The sequence below is a fragment of the Hyla sarda genome, chromosome 1 (assembly GCF_029499605.1).
Source record: "Hyla sarda isolate aHylSar1 chromosome 1, aHylSar1.hap1, whole genome shotgun sequence".
Lineage (NCBI taxonomy): Eukaryota > Metazoa > Chordata > Amphibia > Anura > Hylidae > Hyla > Hyla sarda.
This window is the reverse complement of record NC_079189.1, coordinates 242681408-242700764: the sequence shown is the minus strand read 5'-3', so window position 1 is coordinate 242700764 and position 19357 is coordinate 242681408. Positions and strand designations below refer to the sequence as shown.

The window sequence follows — 19357 nt, the reverse complement described above, 5'->3', positions numbered from 1 at the left end:
ACGGGTGAGTACAATATATTTGTCTCCTCCATGTAAGAGCACCCCTGAGAGCAGCACATCTCTTCAGTCACCCGTACATTACTTGCAATACACAAATCACAGTGTGCCGAGTCTGTTTTGCTTTTTATCCCACACGGAAATTCCGTTGTGTGAACATAGCCTTAGGGTTCATCCACACTGCAGACATCCCCCCCGGTAGAATTCAGCTTGCAGCAGGCACGGCAGAAATCATCATGCAAACATGCGCTGTCTTATTTTCATTCTTTGGGCAGATGTCCATTCCGCCACCTGAATTCTACAATATGCACAGAGCAGCAGAATCCTATTGAAAACAACGTGTCTCTGCTACAAGCAGAATTCCGCAGTATGGATGAACCCTCATTGTGATTATGTTCATACCAGTTTTGTAAAGGTATACTCTGTTTAAGTGGGACTCCAAAAATGTTGTTCAGAAGTGGGAACCCAGAATCTGTTCTGACCACATGTCTAATAGTAAAAAATGTCTTTATTGCCCATAGAAACCAAACATGACGCAACTTTCATTTTACCAAAGCTTGTAAATAAATTAAAGCCAAGCTTTGATTGGTTGCTATGAGCAAAAAAGACAGTTTTACTATTAGGTTATGTTCACATATCGTAAAATTAATTGCAAAATAAGTCCTTAAAATAGGAATAAAATACATATGTTAATTAAATGATGTGCACAATGATGGGGAGATTCATCAAAACCTGTCCAGAGGGAAAGTTGCCCAGTTGCCCATAGCAACCAATCAACTCGCTTCTTTAATTTTTAACAAGGCCTCTGCAAAATGAAAGAAGCGATGTGATTGGTTGCTATGGGCAACTTTTCCTTTTCACAGGTTTTGATAAATCTCCCCCTGAAAGTCTATGGAAACGTGGCTGTCAGTGCACATCCTGGTCCAGGTTTATCAATCTGCCTGAAACGAAAACTGTCAGGTGGTACCCAGAACAACCAATCATTGCTCAGCTTTCATATCTTGTCAAGCTCTGGTTAAAAAAAAAAAAAAAAACTGAGCTGCGATTGGTTGCTTTATGTGCAGGGTGACCTAGTCTGAGGTGTCGTTTGTCATAGAAGGGGGCAGCACAGGTCACTTGTGTAAAGCTGGGGCTTTTGTTACCAGTCAATATGGCACATTCCAGCCCATGTGACAATGCTTATACTATAAGGCTGTGAGGGGAGGGCAGCATGGGGGAGTAACTAGGATACAGAGCAAAATGAAATGGGCCTCACCAAATGTCTGAAACAGCTGCATTAGTAGCCTGAATAATAGCAGCACATATCAGGGGACCCCCATAGTGGAGCTATACAGCAGATCTGTCATTCTGTACAAAATGTCATGACAGCCACTGATCTGCCATTCCATACAGAATGTCATGACAGCCAATGATCTGCTATTCTGTACAAAATGTCATGACAGCCACTGATCTGCCATTCCATACAGAATGTCATGACAGCCACTGATCTGCTATTCTGTACAAAATGTCATGACAGCCACTGATCTGCCATTCTGTACAAAATGTCATGACAGCCACTGATCTGCTATTCTGTACAAAATGTCATGACAGCCACTGATCTGCCATTCTGTACAAAATGTCATGACAGCCACTGATCTGCCATTCTGTTCAAAATGTCATGACAGCCACTAATCTGCCATCTGTACAAAATGTCATGACAGCCACTGATTTGTCATTCTGTACAAAATGTCATGACAGCCACTGATCTGCCATTCTGTACAAAATGTCATGACAGCCACTGATCTGCCATTCTGTTCAAAATGTCATGACAGCCACTAATCTGCCATCTGTACAAAATGTCATGACAGCCACTGATTTGTCATTCTGTACAAAATGTCATGACAGCCACTGATTTGTCATTCTGTACAAAATGTCATGACAGCCACTGATCTGCCATTCTGTACAAAATGTCATGACAGCCACTGATCTGCCATTCTGTACAAAATGTCATGACAGCCACTGATCTGCCATTCTGTACAAAATGTCATGACAGCCACTGATTTGTCATTCTGTACAAAATGTCATGACAGCCACTGATCTGCCATTCTGTACAAAATGTCATGACAGCCACTGATTTGTCATTCTGTACAAAATGTCATGACAGCCACTGATCTGCCATTCTGTACAAAATGTCATGACAGCCACTGATCTGCCATTCTGTACAAAATGTCATGACAGCCACTGCTCTGCCATTCTGTACAAAATGTCATGACAGCCACTGATCTGCCATTCTGTACAAAATGTCATGACAGCCACTGATCTGTCATTCTGTACAAAATGTCATGACAGCCACTGATCTGCCATCTGTACAAAATGTCATGACAGCCACTAATCTGCCATCTGTACAAAATGTCATGACAGCCACTGATTTGTCATTCTGTACAAAATGTCATGACAGCCACTGATTTGTCATTCTGTACAAAATGTCATGACAGCCACTGATCTGCCATTCTGTACAAAATGTCATGACAGCCACTGATCTGTCATTCTGTACAAAATGTCATGACAGCCACTGATCTGCCATTCTGTACAAAATGTCATGACAGCCACTGATCTGCCATTCTGTACAAAATGTCATGACAGCCACTGATCTGCCATTCTGTACAAAATGTCATGACAGCCACTGATCTGTCATTCTGTTCAAAATGTCATGACAGCCACTGATCTGCCATCTGTACAAAATGTCATGACAGCCACTGATCTGCCATTCTGTACAAAATGTCATGACAGCCACTGATCTGCCATTCTGTACAAAATGTCATGACAGCCACTGATCTGCCATTCTGTACAAAATGTCATGACAGCCACTGATCTGCCATTCTGTTCAAAATGTCATGACAGCCACTAATCTGCCATCTGTACAAAATGTCATGACAGCCACTGATTTGTCATTCTGTACAAAATGTCATGACAGCCACTGATCTGCCATTCTGTACAAAATGTCATGACAGCCACTTATCTGCCATTCTGTACAAAATGTCATGACAGCCACTGATCTGCCATTCTGTACAAAATGTCATGACAGCCACTGATCTGCCATTCTGTACAAAATGTCATGACAGCCACTGATCTGTTATTCTGTACAAAAAGTTACAACCTTCTTCAATCTCTGGACCCAATAGAAGTTGTTATGACTACAGTAACACCCATGATGCAGTGTGTTGTGTAATTTTACACACAGCAAAATGACAAGTGAACGTCACCTACATGACATGAAAACTGTCCTATACTGTACATGCCACAAGTGTTATCCTATAACAGTGGTCTCCAAACTGTGGCCCTCCAGATGTTGCCAAACTACAAATCCCAGCATGCCCGGACAGCCGATGGCTGTCCGGGCATGCTGGGATTTGTAGTTTTGCAACATCTGGAGGGGCCACAGATTGGAGACCACTGCTATAACACAATGCCATACATGTAATTCTGTAGTATCCGATACAACTAGGATCCACATAGTGATGTCCTAACCCACAGTCCAAGTGCATGTGGTTAGGTCATGGCACCATCTTCCAGCTTGCTCCGCAGGGAGAACTTTCAAGCAGGTCAATAAAAATGATGGCCATAATTGGTGGTTTTATGCCAGGCTGAAAAAAAGTGTGCCCGGCTTTAAGGGTGGAAGGCACGTGCACCTAGTGAGAACCTTAGGGCAAATGTAGCTGTAGGTATGGCAAAAAGTCTACCATAAGGAAACCTGAAGTGTAATGGTTACTGTAGTGTAATAGTCACAGACACTACACGAGTCCCTTCTGTGTGGCAGACATGGACTATGTGCCAATCCGATTATTAAACAATCATTTCCTGTTGGGTAAAGAACACATGGAGCCCATGGCACAGGTAGAAGATGACACAGACAGAACATTCTGCTGCTCCATGGCATCAGCCCTGTGCCCGGATAAGCCGGCGATCAGCTTGTACCTGCTGAGTGCACACAGTACTCCGGACCCTCCCTCATGCCAACAGTCACTCGCATACCTGATAGGCAACGTGGCACTCTCCCGACCAGCTCGGCCGATCAGCTTCATGCTTGGCACCGCCAGAATAGATCCCTCTCCAGCCTAAAACAAAAACTTTACCATGTGTGTTGGCAAACCCAGGAGCCCGTCATGTTCCCACACAGGATGCTTGTGTGCCATATGACAAGATGAGAACCCGTCCCCCTCAGCTCATCCTGTCAGTCACGCCTCCACACACCACAGTGACGCTATGGAGGCTGTCCCCGCCATGTCCTCACACACAGTACAGGAAACCGCCTGCCAGGCCCCGCTGCTACTTTATTGTGGGTGTAGCCTGGACCAGCTGGAATGTCATATGACTGGCCGTGTCAGCTATGAGGAAAAGACCAAAAAGTGAAAGGAGTGTTAGGTGATAATGGGACCTGTAATGTTCCCGCCTATTTTCCACAAGTTGGATATCGTGACATCACAGTAAAGAGGGCGCCACGGCTTTGGAATATGTAGCAGGAGGGAGAATGGTGCCAACTTGTGCCCCACACCATACTTCACTGTTTATGATGCCACACACCTTCATGAAGTAGTTACTTGTTAGATCTAGAAAGCCCCCTGTCTATTGTGAATAAATGCCCATTATAAATATGGAACTGAGCGACAAGCTCATTTTTAAAGCTGTATTTTCATCACCTTTAGGCCGTATGTTGCCGTGATACCAGCAAACATGCATGCTGACATATACTGTGGAGTACTCATGGTGGCCTACTGGCTTTAAAGGGTAGCTCCCACCATCCTATATTTTTTTTTCTGTCCCTGCCTATTGCCCATCTATCCCTAACCACCTCCTTGCCTTTAATCTTTTTTTTTTTTTTTTACTATAAATAACTTTATGTCTGCCTGGTAATGTGCTCACTACCAGGCAGACTTCCCCAGCAGGCGTGACGTCACTGATGCCTGCTGGGGGGGCCGACTTCCGCCCTTAGTTCACCTATACAGGGTGCCTCCAGCTGTTTCACCACTACAACTCCCAGCTTGCCCTGACATCTATTGGCTGTCAGGGCATTACATAACTGGGAGTTATAGTGGTGAAACAACTAGAGGCACCCTGTGCTGAAAACAATCTTGTAATGTAACGGTCACGGCGCCCCCCAGTTCCTTGTAAGTCCACGGCCGCAGTGCAAACCCCCCTCTCCTTTTTAATTTCTCAGCAAAGTGTCAAAGAAGCAGAGCCCAGCTGCCATTCCCTTGCACCCCTGCTTGCTCAGCTCTCAGCCTATCCGTAACTAATGTACAGAAGCCAATTACGACATTAGAGTAAACAACAATCGCTTTATTGAAAAACAAACATAGGTATGATTAAGATCAGACATAGAAGATAAGGCACTGATGTACACATACAGAAAACGGGGGTGGGAATAGTGGCTGGAATAACATGGAGTACAGGGCAACAAAATGGGTACACAGTGTGGATAAATGCTGTTAAAAGCAGCTCTCAGATAAAAATCCCAATAATGTCTTGGTATAGGACAAACAAGAGAAACAGGCAATACAGAGGACTGACAAAACCTCATATATGGCACATGTGAAAGATTCATGCCATGCATCCTGCCTGAAACAACCTCACCTCCTTACCCCAAACGTACGTTTTCGCTACTGCTTCATCGGGAGGGGTTCAGGACAAGGCTCTTTTCATCAATCAAGTAGGGGCAGGGAGGTGAGGGCAAGCAAGGGAGAGTGCAGGCTATGGTACTTGAGAAGCTCACCTTCATCACTTATTATAAAGATGGATGCACCATGCCCTTTACAGTAGGAGTCATCTCTCCAGCAGCTTTCCAATCAAGAACATTATGGCCCAGATTTTAAGAAGTGAATGCTGGGTTGTGATTGGTTACTATTTGAATGAGACAAAAATCTGACACATTTTTGTTTCAGACTGATTGATAAATCTGGGCCAATGTCCTTTGGAAAAACATCTACAGTGGTCCCTCAACATACGATGGTGATCCGTTCCAAACGGACCATCGTTTGTTGAAACCATCGTATGTTGAGGGATCTGTGCAATGTAAAGTATAGGACAGTGGACATCAACCTGCGGACCTCCAGATGTTGCAAAACTACAACACCCATCATGCCCGGACAGCCGTTGACTGTCCGGGCATGCTGGGAGTTGTAGTTTTGCAACATCTGGAGGTCTGCAGGTTGAAGACCACTGGTATAGGAAGTTGTACTCACCTGTTCCCGCCGCTCCGGACCGTCACCGCTGCCCTGGATATCGCCTTCCATCGCTGTCGCCGCGTCCCCGGGGTGTTCCCGACGCTCCGGCAAGGCCTCTGCTTCCCAGGCATCCTTGCTCTCCGTCACCGCCATCACGTCGCTACGCACGCCGCTCCTATTGGATGACGGGACGGCATGCGCAGCAACGTGATGACGACGATGGAGAGCGCCGACGATGCAGGGGATCCCGAAGAGGACGGTCCGGAGCCCCGAGGACAGGTAAGTGATCGTCAGCAGACCACACAGGGCACCGTAAGCGGCTATCCGGCAGCATCTGAAGCAGTCTGCGCTGCCGGATAGCTGTTTATGCGATGACCCCGACATACAAAAGCATAGTATGTTGATGCTGCCTTCAACATGCCATGGCCTCTGAGAGGCCATCCATCGCATGTGAAGATTATCGTAGGTCGGGGGGCACTGTATAAACGTTACATACAGGGATGTAGACACAACTAAGTTGCTCAAAAGTAAATCTCACGCAACTCTTAACATGTCGTTGTTTCCTACAGGCCACTATGCAGCACAAGTATCAATTTCTTAATTTACTTTTTTATTATACTTCATTATAAACTAGAATTTCAGAATTGGTTCATAAAACTATATAGCAGATTGCTATTTTCTGTGACTTCCTAACCGCTTGCCAGTCATGCCCTGTCCCATCCAATTTCCTGTGGCAAAACAAAACAACCCTTGTCCTTTTTGTGCTTTATTTTTAACATTACAGATGGTGAAGGATGAAAAGCTGAGTTGGCATTAGGTTATGTCTTCAGATTGCCCAGCATAGACCCGTAGTACTTTTCTCATTTATAAAAATGATCTTACAGACACTGAAAATATAATAATTTAGGGTAAAAAAAAATAAGGCTTTGGTCTCTGTACAACTGACTATATGCCCTGCCCTCAGGGATGAACCTGATATTCAATGTAGCGTTTAGTTGAAGAACCTGACTTCAGGACAAGTTTCCTCTGGTTTAGACTAGCTTGTCATCACTGGCTAGCAGAGGCAGAGAAACACAAGCCACTATTATGAAAGACCAGGTGAGGCCAAACACATAATCCCTCCTTATCTGTCCTGATCTGAGTGCAAGACAACGGTGGAAATAAGGCAATCGCAAGGCCTTCAGTAAGAAAGTCTATTTACTGTAACTCATTATACTAATAAACATAAAGGGGCTATTTATCATTAGCATAAAATTTCTACACAGGGCAAAGCCTGCTGTGTGTACACAACACGTATCACCCAGCATATGCCACTACATACGCAATATTTGCGCAAATGATAAGAAGTCGCTGAGTAGTGTAAAAGAAAATCCAATTTATATATTAAAGGGGGTACTCCGGCGCTTAGACATCTTATCCCCTATCCAAAGGATAGGGGATAAGATGCCTGATCGTGGGGGTCCCGCTGTTGGGGGCCCCCGTCATCTTGCACGCAGCACCCCGTTAAAATCAGTCCCCAGAGCACGTTCGCTGGCGATCACGGGGGCTGGAGCATTGTGACCTCACGGCTTCGCCTCCGTGTGACATCACACTCCGCCCCCTCAATGCAAGCCTATGGGAGGGGGTGTGACATCACACGGGGGCGGAGCGTGACATCATAATGCTCCGGCCCCGGTGATCGCCAGTAATCAGACCCGGAGCGAACGTGCTCCGGAGACTGATTTTAACGGGGTGCTGCATGCAAGATCACGGGGGTCCCCGGCGGCGGGACCCCCGCGATCAGGCATCTTACATAGTTGGGAGCAGTAAAGATGAATAGTCGTGTGAAAGACTATTGTTCTGATGGTAATGTGAGCACTCAGTCAGTACTCAAATAGAAGAAAGCCAAAGAAATAGTAAAAAGGACAGAAAAAGCTGCTGATAAAACAGGGAAGTTTTATGGAAATTTACATGCAAAATAAGGAAAAATGAAAAGATAACATCGTATTCTGCAATTCTTCTAAACACACTAAACAACTGGTATAGGTCATCTTTTTCAGCGTACATACCAAATAGTAATGAGAGACTTAAATACAATACTATAGCTGCATCAGTACAAAAAAATTACTATATCACTACTTTGGTAACAGACATTGAGCAGAATGAAAGAAAAGACTAAATAAAACTAGTGAAAAAGTAGATTGATAACTTTGGCCTATGTCATTGTGCAATAGATATACACACAAGACACGCAATTTAGTAGGTGCCCTCGACTTGATAAATAGTAGTCATAGAATAAATAAAGTCCTACAGACAAGGCTGCCCCTTACAGCTAGCCAGTGTCTAATAAAATGTGACCAGGAGTATGGAAAGGTTTTTCTGGCTACACACATACACTAATGCAAACTTTTATGTGGCCTTTTTTAATGATAATTTTTCCAAATAATTGTGTCATATGATAAAACTGTATTCTGCAATGCCAGGGAAATTCTCCTTTCCTCTTTTTGCATAGAATATTATAATAACTGTACTGTCATTATGAATTTTGCACAGTTCATTCTATATTTAACAACCTTTACAAGGAATTTGCCACAAATTGTGCCTAGTGCAATGTCATGACCACACCACATTTTATTCACAGAAATCAATAGGGAAAATGCCACAAGAAATAGGCAAATCATGCTATGGTTTGAAAAAAATCATTACCTGTTCCTCATGTGTAAGTTAGATTTTGCCAAATCTTTGACTGCTGCCTTTAAGACTAAAACAAGTTTTATATAGGGGACCTATGTTTCCCCATCTTTTGGGGTGATTATTATTATTTATATGGTGGCTTTGGTTCCCGGGCACTTTACATTTCATAAAGGTTGAAATACATAGTACAAACACAGGTACAATAGATGTGACAGGCTAGATTACAGACCGATATAGAAGGAGAGAGGATTCACACACAGCTTTTTTTGCAATTTTTGTGGCAGTTTTTCCATAGTTATTTTTCAGCCAAAGACAACTCGTGCTACCCTAGACACAGACTGAATATACCCTATTAGGGTGATTCCATGTGTGTCTCTGAATTTTTTCATGCAGATCTGTCACAAATACTAAGCAAAACTGTGTGTTTCATGCGTTTCATGTTTGTTCACTCACTCCTATACACAATTAATCCCATAAGGATTCAACCAAAAGAGTAAAATGTATTTTATTTTTTCCCAACCACAGCATAGCAGCTGTATTTATCATTTTCTTTACTCACTTAAGTGCTGCCCTAGGCACAGGGCCTAGGGTGCTTAGGGGCAAATACGGCTCTAATTACAGAAGCTGAGGCATCCATTGGTATCTGCGACCTGTGTGAATGAGTAGGGCTGCCCAGTGGAAGTAGAGTGACATGCATCGGAGAGTCAGTGAGAGACAGGAGCAACTATAACATATCGTGAGTACTGTACCCTATGGGCTTACTAGAGGATTGAACATTGCCACTGTATCAGGGAGGTCCACCTTAGGGCTTAAAGACTCTGAAACAAAGTTAAGATGGAATGCGCCCATCTCGCTGAAACATGTAAAACTGTTGACCTCCTCCTGCCATAGGACACATGCATAAGTCCTATCTTCCGACAGGTTCATGCAATAGGACGCATACATACATCCTACTGATCTCCTGTGCTCCAGGACGCAGTGCAGGAGAAGGGTGGTGAGACCTGGCTGCCAATAACAGCCGGGATCCCTCCTGAGCTGCCAAGACCAAGAATCACACTGGTCTCTGCAGTGTTAATCGCATAGATGCCATGATCAGTACTGACCATGGCTTCTATGGGATTGACTGGGGGAGTGGGCTCCCCCTGTCCCCCATCGGTGACCCTGCAATGCAATCATCGGGTACTGAAGGTTGCCATGGCAGCAGGAGGCCAGGTGATGCCCTTATGTCTGCCAAATACGGCAGCCTGTGAGGTCCAGATGTACTGCAGCATAGTATAATAGATAAAATATGTAAAAACAAAAGGTTTATCAATAAACTGTAAAAAAAAATAAAAAAAAAAATGCCCTCTTCCCAATAAAGCCCTGTATTATCACAAAAAAGTAAAAAAAAAAAAGCAAATCTATATATAATAGGTATTGCCACATTTGTAATGACTTGTATAATAAAAAATAAAAAACAAAGTGCAAGAATTGCTCATTTTGGTCCAAAATGTGGAACAAAAATTTTCAAAAGGCAGCATGTATTTAAAAAATGGTACCAATAAAAAGTACAGCTTGTACCGCAAAAAAATAAGCCCTCACACAATGAGTTTGGATGAAAAATAAAAAAGTCATGGCTGGTGGAACATGGCAACACAAAAAAAGAGAGAAAAAAAAAGATTTTGTTGTGAAAAGGAAAAATAACATTAAAAGCTATATAAATTGGGTAGCGCCATAATCGTACAGACCCACACAATAAAGCTAACATCATTTTTACCACACAGTAAATGGTAAATGCCTTAAAAAAATAATCAACACCCCCCCCCCCCCCCCCAGAAATTTTAAATTTTTCACAATATTTTGGAGATTTTCCCATAAACTTTTCCACTAATATAAAGTACAATATGTCATGAAAAACATCTGAGTCACCTTGCCAAGTAAAAGCATTTCAAAGGTCTTACCACATAAAGAGACACATGTCAGATTTGAAAAACTGGGCTTTGACTTTTAGGTAAAAGCAGTCTGTGTCCTTTAAAGGGGTATTTCGGGATTTATTTTTATTTTTTTTATTGTGCTACAGGGGCTGTAAAGTTAGTGTAGTTCATAATATATTGTCTGTACCTATGTTTCATGGTAGTCTGGCAATTCTGAGATTTTTGCCCCTAGGTTTAATTTTAACAGCATACAAAATCAGTGTCGTCTCAGGTTTTCCCAGGTTGCAGTGCTGCCTGAGACATTACATTACTAGTCAGGTGACCAGCGGGGGCCTGTCTTTGCTTCACTGGGTTGAGCGACCGCTGGGTGGAAGGAAGATCATTCTGTTTTTGCAACAGCTGGAGATACCCTGGCCAGAAAACACTGGTCTATTGCATTGAAGCGATCACAGGGAGTCTGTGACTCCACATCCTAGTGAAGTAGAGCAACATACAATGAATATGTAAATCGAGCCGGAAGAGCACTGCCCCCCTGGGCGCAAGTCACATATTTAAGAAATTGACCCCTCGTTAGACTCCTGTTCACCCACAATATAACCCAGTGTATTGGGTTTAGTGTAGGTGAACAGGCTGATAGTTTTCGTTTAAAGGGTTAATGTAACATTCAGGTGAGAGATGCTTTTCTGAGGAGGAAGTACTTCATGTCTGTATATATATGTTCTAGTGTACAGTAAAGTTTTAATTGCTTTAGTTTTTATACCTGTATGTCTGCTTTTTTTCAGCATAGTCTATAGATGCAATAGAGAGGATATAAATATATTTTATGCCTTATTCACCTTAATAAAATTACATTACTAGAAGGTTCTCCTTGCTTCCTGCACCTACATTCCTATCTGTTGTTTTTTTAAATAACTATCACTCATGTTTTTCTTTTTTTCTTATGTTTTGTAACTGCCTTTGGGACACATATGCATAGTCTATGTCCTGGAAGCTTTAAGCAGGTAGGGCATGCTCAATGTCCAAGCCAAAGATAGGGGTAAGAAAGCTCTCTACATGTCCATGAAAGGGATTTCAGATAATGTTCCACCAACCTTGGGCCATGAAGTTCAGTATTATTGGCAAAAGATATGGGATCACTATACTTTAAAGATGTTCACTCTGCTTTTTTATTTTATAGAAAATATACAAATCACAGATACACAACAACGTTTGTTTAAAGGCCATAAAATTCGAGCTTCATAAAAGAAACTCTATTATTTTATTTATCTAGGATTCACAGCTTTTCTTTCAGAAAAAGTACCACCCTTGCTCTAAGGGTCTATTCACATGTACAGTATCCTGCGCAGATTTGAAGCTGTGCTCAGTTATTTAGTTTACACTGAAATCTGCAGTAGAAAATCCTACGCATCAAAACTGCACAGGATACTGTATGTGTGAATACACCATCAATGTATATGGGATATTGCAGCTCAGTTCCATTTAAGTGAATGGACCAGATTTGTAATACCACACATAACCTGAGGATAGATGTGGTGCTGTTTTTGGAAGAAAGCCGCAATGTTTTTCTAATCCTGGATAACCCATTTAATGGAAAATCCAGATTAAGTAGAAAACAATTATACAACCACTCATTGTTGGGAAAGAAATAAGTGTAATTTACACTTCTAAGAGATATATCGACAGAAGTCTAGAAATGCAAATTAAGGGCTTTCCACACTACGTTTAACCCCTTAAGGACGCAGGGATTTTCGGTTTTTGCAATTTCTTTTTCCTCCTCACCTTTTAAAAATCATAACCCTTTCAATTTTGCACCTAAAAATTCCATATGATGGCTTATTTTTTGCGCCACCAATTCTACTTTGCAGTGACATTGGTCATTTTACCCCAAAAAAATCTACAGAGAAAGGGGGAAAAAAAATCATTGTGCAATGAAATTGAAGAAAAAACGCAATGTTTTAACTTTTGAGGGCTTCCGTTTCTATGCAGTAAATTTTTCAGTAAAAATGACGGCAGATCTTTATTCTGTAGGTCCATATGATTAAAATGAAACCCTAAAATCTTAACTACATGCACGGAAATTTATACGTTTAAAATTGTCATCTTCTGACCCCTATAACTTTTTAATTTTTCTGCGTATGGGGCGGTACCACATATGTGCAGTGATCAGTTTTATCGGTGGTCGATTGCTCAAGCCTGCATCTCAGGCTTGGAGCAATCAATCGCCGAAGGGACACGCTGGGGGAAGGTAAGAGGACCTCCGCTCGTGTCCCAGCTGATCGGGACACCGCACTTTCACTGCGGTGGTCCCGATCAGCCCCACTGATCAGCCGGGTAGCTTTCACTTTCGTTTTAGACGCGGCTTTCAACTTTGATCGCTGCTGCGCGCTATTAGCCCCGGGTCCCGGCTTCAGATACATGGCGGGACCGACCCGATATGACGCGGGGTCACCGCGTCACCCTGCGTTATATCGCGGGAGCCGCCCGAGGACGTAGATATACGTCCTTGGTCGTTAAGGGGTTAATGCAGAAGTCATACACACCATATGTGTCCATAAGGTTACATAGCGTGATGGACGGAGTGCGGGTACTCCGGTGGAAAACTTTTATTTTTTAAATAAACTGATGCCAGAAAGTTAAACAGATTTGTAAATTACTTCTATTAAAAAATATTTACCCGTCCAGTACTTTTTAGCATCTGTATGCTACAGAGGAAATTCTTTTCTTTTTGAATTTCTTTTTTGGCTTGTCCACAGTGTTCTCTGCTGACACTCTTTTTATTAGAAAAATACAAAACTTATCAAATACAAAACACAAAGCAAGCTTAACCAGCTATAACATAAATAAGAAATACTCTAGAACCAAAAACAAAACCTCATAAACAAAACCCTGCCTAACCGGCCAGCCCAGCTTTACTGAGATACTAAAATACTAAGATATTAAAGTATGCCCAAAATATCTAATCAAACACTCACACACTTACCGAAAATGAACATAAGAAAAATAAATAAAATAGCACAACTTGGCTTGTCAAAATATAAACATAAAAGTTATCATTATCCGACTATAACTCAAAACCATCCATACTTGGGAACACGCAACAAGAAAACTAAACAGAAACGTAGCAAGCACACCTCAAAAAAAAAAAAAAAAAAAAAAAAAAATTATATTTTTTGTACATATACATACATACAAACAAAAACTATAATAGTAATAATAATAATAATAATCATCAAAATAATCATATCACACATACATTCACTTACAAAACGTCCAAATTAACTGGATCCTCTATCCGGGACTAATGAAAATACCAAAGAAAACATAAAACAGACCAAATAACTGAAATAAACTAAATAAACCACATATCAACACAGCAACTGGTCCGGCTACCATAACGCTGAAACAATATAGATATAACACAATATAGGTACAAAATTACTAAATATACTATATAAATAAAATATATCATAAACAAAATATATGCACTACAGAAAACCCCTACAAAATCAATAGAAAACCCTAGGAAAAACCCTACACTAAAACTGTACCCTCACCCACACCACCCCTCCTGTACATGGGTCAGAGTCCATACCGTTCTTACAGTTCACAAAGTCCAGTCCTTAACTGACCCATGTCAGGTCCCCCAAAGATGAACACCACCACCCACAAGCACACCCTCCCCACCTAGCACTCCTCCCAACCAACTTATACACAAACTTATACAAACTGAACCACAACCCACTTTAGGCCCAAGTTTGGTCGCCTGTAAGCCCTTCATACCATATCAGCTTAAAAACAAAACAAAAAACTAGCGTGCACATGCATCAGCCCACCACCAGGGAGAAGGATGGCAGACTTGATACATTCAAAATAATTTTACACTCTTTCCCTAACTCCCCCTACAATTCTCCCTAATCCTATCCCTTCATTCAAACTAACCCTGTTCTCGTCCTATCTCTGTCCCTCTGACACTGTCCCCAACCAAAATAAAGGTACTCTACCCAAAAGATCTAGTACCTAGGGCACATCAAAAGAAAACCCTCTCCACAGGAGAGAAGCCCTACTGGTACCAAGACTGCCATACTCCAAAGACCTGATCTTCCCAAGGTCACCGGTGATGTTCCTACAGACCTCCACCTCGGAGAGGATTTTCTGTTGGGTCGACACTAAACACCGTGCATTCCACGTGTAGTACCTAACCACTAAACTGACTAAGAATAAAGTGCCCCGATCTCGGCCACCCAGGTTCCTGAATGCCCCATAAGCCCACTCCTGATAGGTAAGGCCGGCAAGTTGACTCCAGCCGATGGAAGCGCCCACCCTGTTGTAAACTCCTATATTAAAGGGACAATGAAGCAGGAAATGGTCCATGCTTTCCAGCGTGTCCCCACACTCTTCTCGGGGACATCCCCGGTCATCAGAGTTCCTACACTTCAAATTGTCCCTCACATATAGCTTCCCCTGAAAGCAGCACCAGGCCAAGTCCCAAAACTTCTGGGGGATCCTTTTCATGTTTAAAAGGTACAACCCAACCCTCAGATCCCGACCTGGGCAGTCCCTGAGCGCCAGAGGCTTCTGGAAGTGGGTCAACAGAACCCGTTTGTCAAGGAACTGCCTTGACTGGGTCCTGATCTCCCACACTCCCAGACCCCACCAACGTATCGCCTTCAGAGTCGGGGTAGCGTAAGCCGGAAGATATCCATGGGGCGTACGGAGGTCCTTCACTTGCCCTCCTGTCTCCCATTCCTGGAAGAAAGGCCGAAACCATTCCCTACAGGAGAGTACCCACGGAGAAGCCATCTCTGACCAGAGGTTTGAGATGTTAGCTTTCAAGAAGGTGTTGGTTAAGAACACCACAGGGTTTACCATAGATAAACCCCCTAGTCTCCTCGTGCGGTACGTAACCTCCCTCTTGACTAGGTTCATCCTGTTCCCCCATAACAGTTGGAAAAACAGGCTGTAGACCCTAGTGTAGTAAGCATCTGGCAGGATACATACGCTGCCCAGATAGATAAACAAGGGGAGCAGGTACGATTTGATCAGGTGTACCCTTTCCCTGAGGGTCATAGACCAACCCTTCCACTGGTCCACCTTCTGAGTGGCATCCTGGAGCTTACCATCCCAGTTTTTGGTGGGATAATCATCCTGGCCGAATATGATGCCCAACACTTTTGCTGACTCTTGGGGCCCTGGAAGGGTGTCCGGGAGATCAAACGTGGGATCTCCCCCTCCCAGCCAGAGACTCTCACACTTATCCCGGTTGATCTTAGACCCGGATGCCTCCGAGTAGCGGTCCACTTCCGACATCACCACATCGACCTCCTCTCGCGAGGACACGAAAATGGTGACATCGTCAGCGTACGCCACCACTCTCTGGGCGACATCCAGCTCCGCCAGGTTCATCCCGACTCCCGCCAACGGCCCACAATCTACCCTCCGGACGAAGGGATCGATTGCGAACACGTATAATAGCGGGCTCAAAGGACAACCCTGACGGACTCCGGACCCCACCTCAAAAGAGCGGCCAGACCAACCGTTCACCAGTGGGAAACTCTCTGCCCCTGCATACAAGATCTTAAGCCAATTCACAAAAGTACTCGGTAAGCCATATCTCAGGAGGACGGACCAGAGGTACTCGTGGTTCACCCAATCAAACGCTTTGGCCTGATCCAGGGACAGCAAGTACCCCTTCCAGAAACCCGCACTACTCCTCTCCACTGCCTCCCTGACACTAAGGACCGCACTTAAGGTGCTTCGGCCTGGAACAGAGCAGTGGTGGGCCCCTGAAAGGAGCCGGGGTGCAAACTTCACCAGCCGATTAAACAGTATCTTGGCCAGAAGCTTCCTGTCCGTATTGAGAAGAGCTATGGGCCTCCAATTCTCAATACGGCTGGGATCTTTACCCTTTGATAGAAGAATCAGGGCTGACCTCCTCATTGACTTCGGCAGAGTGCCCGAGGAGAGACACTCATTGAATACCTCAGTCAAGAGGGGAGCTAAAGACTCCTTAAAGGTCCTGTACCACTCGGATGTTAAGCCATCCGGACCCGGCGACTTCTTAGGGGCGAGCCCCTCGATCGCCAGTCTCACTTCCTCTTCCCTGATTCCTTCTGCCAAAACATCAAGAGAGGGGTCTACCCCTGGCTCAGGAATGGTTTCAGCCAGGAAAGCCGACATCTTGTCTCGATCTAGATCCTTCCTCCCCAAGAGGTGCGAGTAGAAGGATCTGACGACCTCCAAGATCCCTGATCTGGACCGATTCAGAGATCCTGTACTATCAATCAGTCCTGAAATGACTTTACTACTCACTGACATCTTACAGTTTCTGTAAGGGTCGGGCGAGCGGTACTTCCCGAAATCCCTCTCAAAAACCAAAGATGCGTGCCTATCGTACTGACACCTCATCAGCAAGGATTTCACTCTGGAGATATCCTCTCGGCTACCTCCAGTCGAGACGAGAAGCTCGAGTTTCCTCCTCAGACCCTGATACAGGCGATACCTGTTCAGGGACCTGAGGCTCGAGAGCTGGCGGAAGAACCCCGCAACCCGCTTCTTGAATATCTCCCACCACTCTGACTTACTACTACAGTAAAGGTACCTGACTCTGAAGAAAATCCTCAAAGGACTGTCTTATCTCCGCTTCCTCCAGGAGGGACGAATTCAGCTTCCAATAACCTTTTCCCATCCGGGGGGTCTCTGAAACATTCAGGGAAAACAAAATCATACAGTGGTCGGAGAACTCCACCTCAACCACGGACACTGCGGAAGAGACGGCTTCCTCCTTTAAATAAAACCTATCTATCCTAGACCTGCGACTACCTTGATGATAGGTGAAACCCGTGTGGCCTGAGGGGCTCCGGATGTGGGCGTCCTCTAGGCGAGCTTCTCTAGCTATGCTAATCAGTGCCACACTATCGCAAGTCAGCGGACCATTGGAGCCTCTCCTATCTTGGGACCTCGTGACATTATTGAAGTCCCCTCCAAAGATCACTTGCCGACTCGTAAAAAGAAAGGGCTTAATCCTCATAAAGAGATCTTTACGGCCCCGCTTAGTTTGTGGGGCGTAGATGTTAATGAGCCGGAGCTCTTGTCCCTTCATGAAGACATCTAAGATCAGGCACCTCCCCATTTCTAACTCAATAACCCGTCTGCATTCAACAGGAGCGGTAAAAAGGACCGCCACCCCACTATACGGCTCAGCCGCAAGAGACCAGTGGGAGGGACCGCGCCTCCACTCTCTTCTGGCTTTTACCAGGGAGGCTAAATCTGACAACCTGGTCTCTTGCAGATACAAAATGTCGGCTTCAACACGGCCGAGAAAATCAAAGGCTGCGAATCTAGCCGTATCAGACTTTATGCTGGCACAGTTAATAGATGCCAGTGTCAGTGGGGTGAGTGCCGCCATCCTGGGTGATTGAGTTAGATGGCCTCACCCTTTAAACCTTCTTCCTCTCCTTCCCTCCACCCCCATCTGAATCGGAGGAAGACCCTTTGCCTCTTTTTAAACTCAGGGATATATCCATCCCAGGATCTTTACCTCCAGCATCTGGTGTTACCTCTCCCCCTGAGGAAACTGCCCCAGAGGAAGGAGGCTCGGCACCTCCTGGAGGCCGCACTGCCTCCGGACCCTCGAGAAGAGGAGGGGAGATGGTATCCCCAAGGGCCTCATATCGATTTGAAAGAACGATCAGAGGGTCAGAGACTGAGTTGTTCCTTCTATGGTCTGAGGCTACAACTGAAGAGGAGGACGGCGCTGCCTTACTCTTACCCTTCTTCCTCCTCTTCTTCTTTTCCTGGCCACCATTTACTGTCTGCCCCTCCTTCTCCTCCTCATCCACAGTTTCGGATTCAGAGGCATGACTGGAGGAAGGAGCATCTTGACATTCTTCCCTACGCAGTCTCCCTATCTCCTCATCCAGTTCGGCCCCACCCAAAGCCTCAGAGTTATTCTGACCTCCTTCTGAGCCAGTGTCTGGAGTGGGACCCCGAGCTACCCTTGGCACCTGGGCATTCTCAAGGGCCCTCTCCAACCTGCGCTTCTCCTCTCGCCTCCGCATAGAGGGGGTCTTATGTTTTTCCTTCACTGGCTTTGGTGCCCCCTCTCCTCCACTAGTCCCCTCCCCCGCTGGGGCAACCGTTAGGCTCTCCCCAGCTGGGGCGGTCACAGTGTTGGAGAACGAGCGTGGACACCGGCTGAACGGGTGACCTAAGTCACCACACAAGTTACACCGAATCTGCCCACAGGTGGCCGCCAGATGACCCACCCCACAGCAGAGGGCGCATATCTGCTGAGTGCAGTTGGCACTAAAGTGGTTTGGGTCACCACACCTGTGACACAGCCTCGGCTGCCCCTGGTAGAAGATCTGAATCCTGTCGCGTCCCAGAAAGGCGGCCGAAGGGATGTGGGTGACCGTGTTCCCTGAACGCCTGAGACGAACGGAAAACGTCCAGGCCCCAGACCATATATTGTGCTCGTCAAAGTTCTTCCGGGGGACGTCCGTCACCTCCCCGTACCTGCCCAGCCAGGTCATAATGTCATAACAAGAAAGTGACTCGTTACGGGTCAAAACGGTC

General features: G+C 44.8%; 1 protein-coding gene across 2 annotated transcripts in view; it reads right to left on the bottom strand.

The window, feature by feature from the left end:
• Positions 1 to 19357, bottom strand: part of LOC130367249 (GRAM domain-containing protein 2B-like) — a 75796-nt gene that overhangs the window by 35305 nt on the left and 21134 nt on the right. The window contains exon 1 of one of the 2 annotated variants that reach the window (XM_056569664.1): positions 4009 to 4608. The exons of the other annotated variant lie outside the window; for it this stretch is intronic. Within the exon in view, the coding sequence (XP_056425639.1) occupies positions 4009 to 4058 (50 nt within the window). The 5' untranslated portion in view covers positions 4059 to 4608. Of the gene's footprint in view, positions 1 to 4008; positions 4609 to 19357 lie in introns of those variants that run through there. 2 annotated transcript variants of the gene reach the window in all.